Source organism: Octopus bimaculoides, chromosome 16, assembly GCF_046866305.1.
Source record: "Octopus bimaculoides isolate indiv1 chromosome 16, ASM4686630v1, whole genome shotgun sequence".
In the NCBI taxonomy this organism is placed as follows: domain Eukaryota; kingdom Metazoa; phylum Mollusca; class Cephalopoda; order Octopoda; family Octopodidae; genus Octopus; species Octopus bimaculoides.
Window position 1 is genome coordinate 29245430 of NC_142943.1, and position 6151 is coordinate 29251580.

General features: G+C 40.0%; 1 protein-coding gene across 1 annotated transcript in view; it reads right to left on the bottom strand.

The window, feature by feature from the left end:
• Positions 1–886: 886 nt before the first annotated feature.
• Positions 887–6151, bottom strand: part of LOC149132328 (uncharacterized) — a 7398-nt gene continuing 2133 nt past the window's right edge. The window contains exon 3 of the mRNA XM_089364870.1: positions 887–1259. Within this exon, the coding sequence (XP_089220996.1) occupies positions 1063–1259 (197 nt within the window). The 3' untranslated portion in view covers positions 887–1062. The remainder of the gene's footprint in view (positions 1260–6151) is intronic.

The following is a 6151-nucleotide window of genomic DNA, read 5'->3' on the forward strand; positions in this document are numbered from 1 at the left end:
AGACGTGGGTTCGATTCCTGATGACGCGTTGTATCTTTGAACTAGGCATTTTATTTTACTTTGCTCCGATTCACCCAGCTGGCAAGAATGAGTTGTACCTGTAATACAAAGGGGCCGGCTTTATCACATTCTGTATCACGCTGAATCTTCCTGGGAAATATATTAATGGTACACGAGTCTGTGGAATGCTCAGCCACTTGCACGTTAGTTTCACGAGCAGGGGGTTCTGTTGATCGGAACAGCTGAGATACTCATCGTCGTAACCGACGGAGGGCAGGTATAATCCCAACCACTTAAAAAACATCAGATGCTGAGAGAGAGAGGAATCGTAACTCCTCCCGAATGTCGGAAGGGGAAACTAAACCCTGTCACACGTTTACCGTGTCACTCTTCTCTTTCACTCTCATCACCACAATTCGTCGATGAACAAAATAACGGTTGCGTGATAAGAAGCTTGCTTCCCAACCACATGGTTCCGGGTTCAGTCCCACTGCGTAGCACCTTGGACAAGCGTCCTCCATTATAGACTCGGGTCGACCAAAGCCTTGTGAGTGAATTTGGTGGACGGAAACTGAAAGAAGCCCGTCGTATATGTCTGTATCTCCCTTTTCCCTCTTTCACACATATGTGTGTGTGTGTGTATGTATGCATATGTGTGTCTATGTGTCTGTCCCCCCCCCACTACCACTTGAGAACCGGGGCTAGTTTGTTTACGTCCCCGCAACTCAGCGGTTCAGCAAAAAAAGGTCGATGGAATAAATACCAGGCTTTAAAAAAGGTACATGGGATCCACTGAAATGCCTATTCTTCAAGGCGTTGCCCCAGCATCGCCGCAGTCTAATGACTAAAACAAATAAGAAAAAAATAACAGACAAAAAGATAAAAATTAAGAAATATGATCAAAATTTATTTAATGTTGATTTGGAAATCACAAAATACTTTCTACTGTTTTTACTCGTTCCAAGATCACCAGAAAAATGAAGATTTAAAGAGAAAAGAAAAAAAAAAAGATAGGGGAGGAAAAGTAAGGTAAAAAAAAAAAGAAAGAAAGAAGAGACGAATTCAGGGTCCGTCTTTAATCTGTCCGTCCTGATTGGGCCATGAACAGACTTTATAAACAGGATGAAATACGGTTCCCTGAGCACATTCCATGGGTCCAACACTGACCCCGTTGACACAAAAGTAGAAGGAACCACTGTGGTTGGGATCAGCCACCAGATGGGTTGTGTCTTTGGAGTCGAAATGTCCACAGTTTATTCCTGGAAAGAGAAAGGAAATTATAAATAATGGATTCAAATTTTGTAATAAGGGCAGCAATTTCGAGGGGGGAGGGTAAGTCGATTATATCGACCCCAGTGCGCAACTGGTACTTATTTGAACTCAGAACGTAGCGATGGGCGAAATACCGCTAAGCATTTCGTCCAGTGTGCTTAACGATTCTGCCAGGTCGCCGCCTCAAAGGAAATTATAAATATTCCTTTCTGCTATAGACACAAGGCCTGAAATGTAGGAGAGGGGACTAGTCGAGCACACCGGTGTTGGTGTGTTTACGTCTTCGTAAATTAGCGGTTCGGCAAAATAAGTTCCAGGCTTTAAAAAAGATAAATATTGGAGCCGATTCATTCGACTAAAAGTTCTTCAAGCCGGTACTCCAGCATGGCCGCAGTCTAAAGACAGGAGCAAGTAAAAGTTTCCGCCTACCAAATCCACTCACAACTGACCGTGGCTTCGGTAGAAGACACTTGCTCAAAGTGCCACGCAGTGGGACTGAACTCGGAACCATTTGGTTGGGAAGCAAGCTCTTTACCACACAGCCGCTCCTGTGCCTATATGACAGGCGTCTTTTCAGGTTCCAACCATCAAATCTATCCAGGAGCCCTTAGTCGGCCGAAGGCTATTGTAGAGGACACTTGCCTAAGGTTCCACGGCTGCGGCTGCAAATTGTAAATCTATTTATATAAACGTAGATACTACGGCTAGCACAAACACTGCATGTCTGCTCGTTCGAACCGACCGAGGTCGACTTTGCCTTTAATCAATTCGGTGTCAATAAAATAAATACCAGTTGAGTACTGGTCGATGTAATCAATTTAAGCCCCCCCCCCCCCGAAATTGCTGGTGCTGTGCCAAGATTTGAAATCAATATTTAAGAGAAGGGTGACAAGATAAACCTACCTGAAACATTGTCTTTAATCAGTTTTGTATTATACTTTTCATTATCATCCAGTTGGTTTTAAAAGAGTGCCAAACCGCTAGGTTTGACAAAAGAGACTGATAGAATACGTATCAGATTTTTAAAATATGTACTGGCGGAGGAGACTGGAGTGATTTGTTCGACTGAAACTCTTCAAAGCGATGCCCCAGCGTGGCCGCAGTCCAGTGACTGACACAAGTTAAAGAAAACAGATGAAAGATTAAAGCTACAAACTTCATAACACTGACGTCACAACCTTTTATATAGAATAAACATCATCGGACTTCGACTGTCAACAGAGACATGACGTCGTCAGTGCAAGGGAGGTAACTCTCAATGATTCAAATCTTGCGAAAAAGATGGAGATCGAAAGAACAGCGAAAATCTCCCGAAACCGATCTTAAAAGGTTGTAAGGAAATACGAATGTCGACGCATTTGGATCGATGTGGCTGAATGTTTAATTTATATTCATTGAATCGTTCAACGCGTTTCAATAGTCTGCTATTTCTGTTTTGCATTTCATACGGTGTAATTATGTGTGTGCGTGTGTGCATAATAGATATGCACGCGCGTGCGTGTGTGTTCTAAATATTTCAGCATACATACATGTATACATACACACACACACAAACACACACACACACACAGGCACACACACACACACACACACACACACATAAATATACACACACATATACTTTTATTCTTTTATTTGTTTCAGTCATTTGACTGCAGCCATGCTGGAGCACCGCCTTTTTTAGTCGCACAAATCAGCCCCAGGACTTATTCTTTAAGCCTTGTCACACTGTTTCACGCTGAATATCCCCGAGAACTACGTTAAGGGTACACGTGTCTGTGGAATGCTCAGCCACTTGCACGTTAATTTCACGAGCAGGCTGTTCCGTTGATCGGATCAACTGGAACCCTCGACGTCGTAAGCGACGGAGTGCCAACAACATCTTGTATTCAATATTTCGCTAACGCACACGCACATCGGCAACATTCGTCAATTTCTTGAAAATGGGGTCATAATCCCGAAATATTGAATACAAGATAAGATCTTTTATACAATATATATCCGTTTCTATATGTGTATATATATATATATATATATATATATATATATATATATATATATATAATACAAATGATATATGAGCATATGCATGTATACGTACATATATGTACATACCTACATCTACATGTATATATAGATGCATATCCGGGTACAGGACGTCAGAAAAAGGAACACAAAGCACAAAAACAGACTTTTTTTTTACAGACAACGGAACGAAGACATAGGAAAACAGACGAGCCACTTATGGAACTTTTCCTTCATCAGCTGCCTCTATTCTAAACTAGGCGTTTCGAAGATGAGGCAATATATATATATATATATATATATATATATATACATAGAGAGAGAGAGAGAGAGAGAGAGAGAGAGAGAGAGAGAGAGAGAGAGAGAGAGAGAGAGAGAGAGAGAGGCGCAAATGTGACTGTGTTGTAAGAAGCTTGCTTCCCAACCACATGATTCTGGGTTCACTTGGGCAAGAGTCTTCTACTGCAGCCTCGGACCGACCAAAGCCTTGTGAGTGGATTTCTTGAGGGTTTTTTTTGTCCTTGTTTTCGTATATATTTGCTTCTTTTCTTCCAAAGAATCTAGTGTTCTTAAATATTTTGGGGGCCGGCCAGATTGGAGCAGTCTCGAGTGTAAACCGACCGACACTGCAAGGATGATCCGGAACTCGACTGACGATAGAAGGCTCTGAATGACTCGTCCTTGTATTTTTTTCTTCTGTCCTTCTTTGTATCGTCTAATTGTCCGAATGTTTTGTTGTCGCCTGTTACGTTCTTGTACCATTTTTTAATATACATACATATACCGGCATACGTACACCTTTGGTCTCCTATATATATGTATACACACACACACACACACACACACAACACACAAGTATTTAGAAAGAATAGATATGATCCAAGTCTTTTTAAAGTTCTGTGCAATGATTGCGTTGCGGTACTATTTGTGTCGTGTGGTCCACCCTGATTCGTCGTTGATGAACCCCGCAACTGTTTCCATTGTAATAGTCACATATAACAAACAGACGTTACGTGTTCTTTATTCTGCTCAGAAAACAATATCAATTCTATTGTTTGTATGCTATCAGAATAATTATAATTTCTTTCTAGAATCATGTATTGGCAGAATCGTCAGAAGGTCGGGAAGTTCCTAACATCATTCATTTCGATTCTTTGCGTTCTCAGTTCAATTCTCACCGAGGTCTACTTTGCCTTTCATCTCTCTGGAGTCAATGCAATAAAGTACCAGTCAAGTACTGGAGTAGATTGTGTCGACTAATTCACCCCCCCCCCCCCCACCTCAAGACTGCTAGCCGTGTACCTAATAATAAGTGCTGCTAGAAGCAGTTATCGACTTTTATAACAAATGTCACTAGTGGATTGTTATTCGTTGGAAACTATTACGGAAGACTAATCTGATTACACGGTGGTGGACTCAATGAATATCTGTTGCTTTCATTTATATTCATTGTATGTTTTCTTGTGGCCTGCTCTGCAAAGAAATTGTCTGAAGAATACGATTCTGAAGTATGGATACACACCTCTGACTTCTTTCTACAGATTGAAACAGAGTCTGGTGGTGTTAGTGTTGAAATGGAAATGTCAGCGAAAGAAAATATTTTCATTTTACCTTTCCCGTCTGAGTTACGTTAGCAGAATTGACAGAAACTGTAGGAAAACGGTTCTTAGTTCCTTATTCTTCAGTGAGAATTAAAATCCTATCTATTCAGTAAGTACGAAACAAAGTACATATATATTTATATATGTATATTGAGAAAAAAGTCGTCAGAATTTTGGAAAAAAAAGACCCTTTTTATTTCTTCATTATTATTAGCGCTTTCGTTCGTTTCTCGAACTTGCTAAATAAAAATTTTGTGAATGTACAAACAGCTCGTTCATTTATATAAAACAGATGTTTTTGGGGGGTTTTGTTTAGAAGAAGAGAACATTGTTTTTGTTTTTTGGGGTGAGTTTCCATGACAATGGAGATAGATATGTAGAGAGAGGGAGAGAGAGAAGGGGCGACCCCCTTCCTATCCACCATATATATATGTATATATATATATATATATATATATATATATATATATATATATATATATCTTTTTCGAACTGACTGTAATTAAATATTTTGCAATCTTCTTTCTAATTTCGAGGGGAGTGTGATGTCGATTGTATAAACCCAGTCTTCAAATGATACTGATTTTAACGACCCCGAAAATATAAAAAGCGAATCGACCGCGGCGACATTCGAAATCAGAACATAAATAGCCGGAAGAAATGTTGTTTATCGTTTTGTCCGGCACAGTCAAGAATCTGCCAGCTCGCCACCTTGGCTCTGTAACTAAATATTCTTTCCGCCAAAGGTTCAAAGCCTCAAATTTCGGAGAAATGGATCAATCGATTTCATTAACCCCAATGCTCAATTGGTTCTTGTTTCATCGACCCCGAAAGGCAAAGTCAACCTTGGCAGCATTTGAACTCAGAAATGTATAACTCAATATAGAATCAACATTTCTTCTTGTTTCGCGTCCAATCTGTGAATGACATCGAGCTTCTATTCCTGGACCTCAAATTCTGAACCGAAACTGAGTCGACTGAAGTATTTAGGTTAAAAAACAGGGGAGGGGGACTTGTTTGCTTACATTGTTCTCCTCATTTTTACTGGGCTGACATACGCTGTGTGTGTGTATGTGTGAGTAAGAAAGCATATCCTTGACTTGTTTCGCTAAAATACTTATATGAAAAACACAAGTCCTTGAGTTTGCTCCCTGTTTGTCTTCTTTTTTTTTTAAATTCTTTCATTAATTTTTTTAAAGAGTCGATCCCTCCTCTAGCCTATAAGACGACGAGTTCAACTTTCTTTTATACTA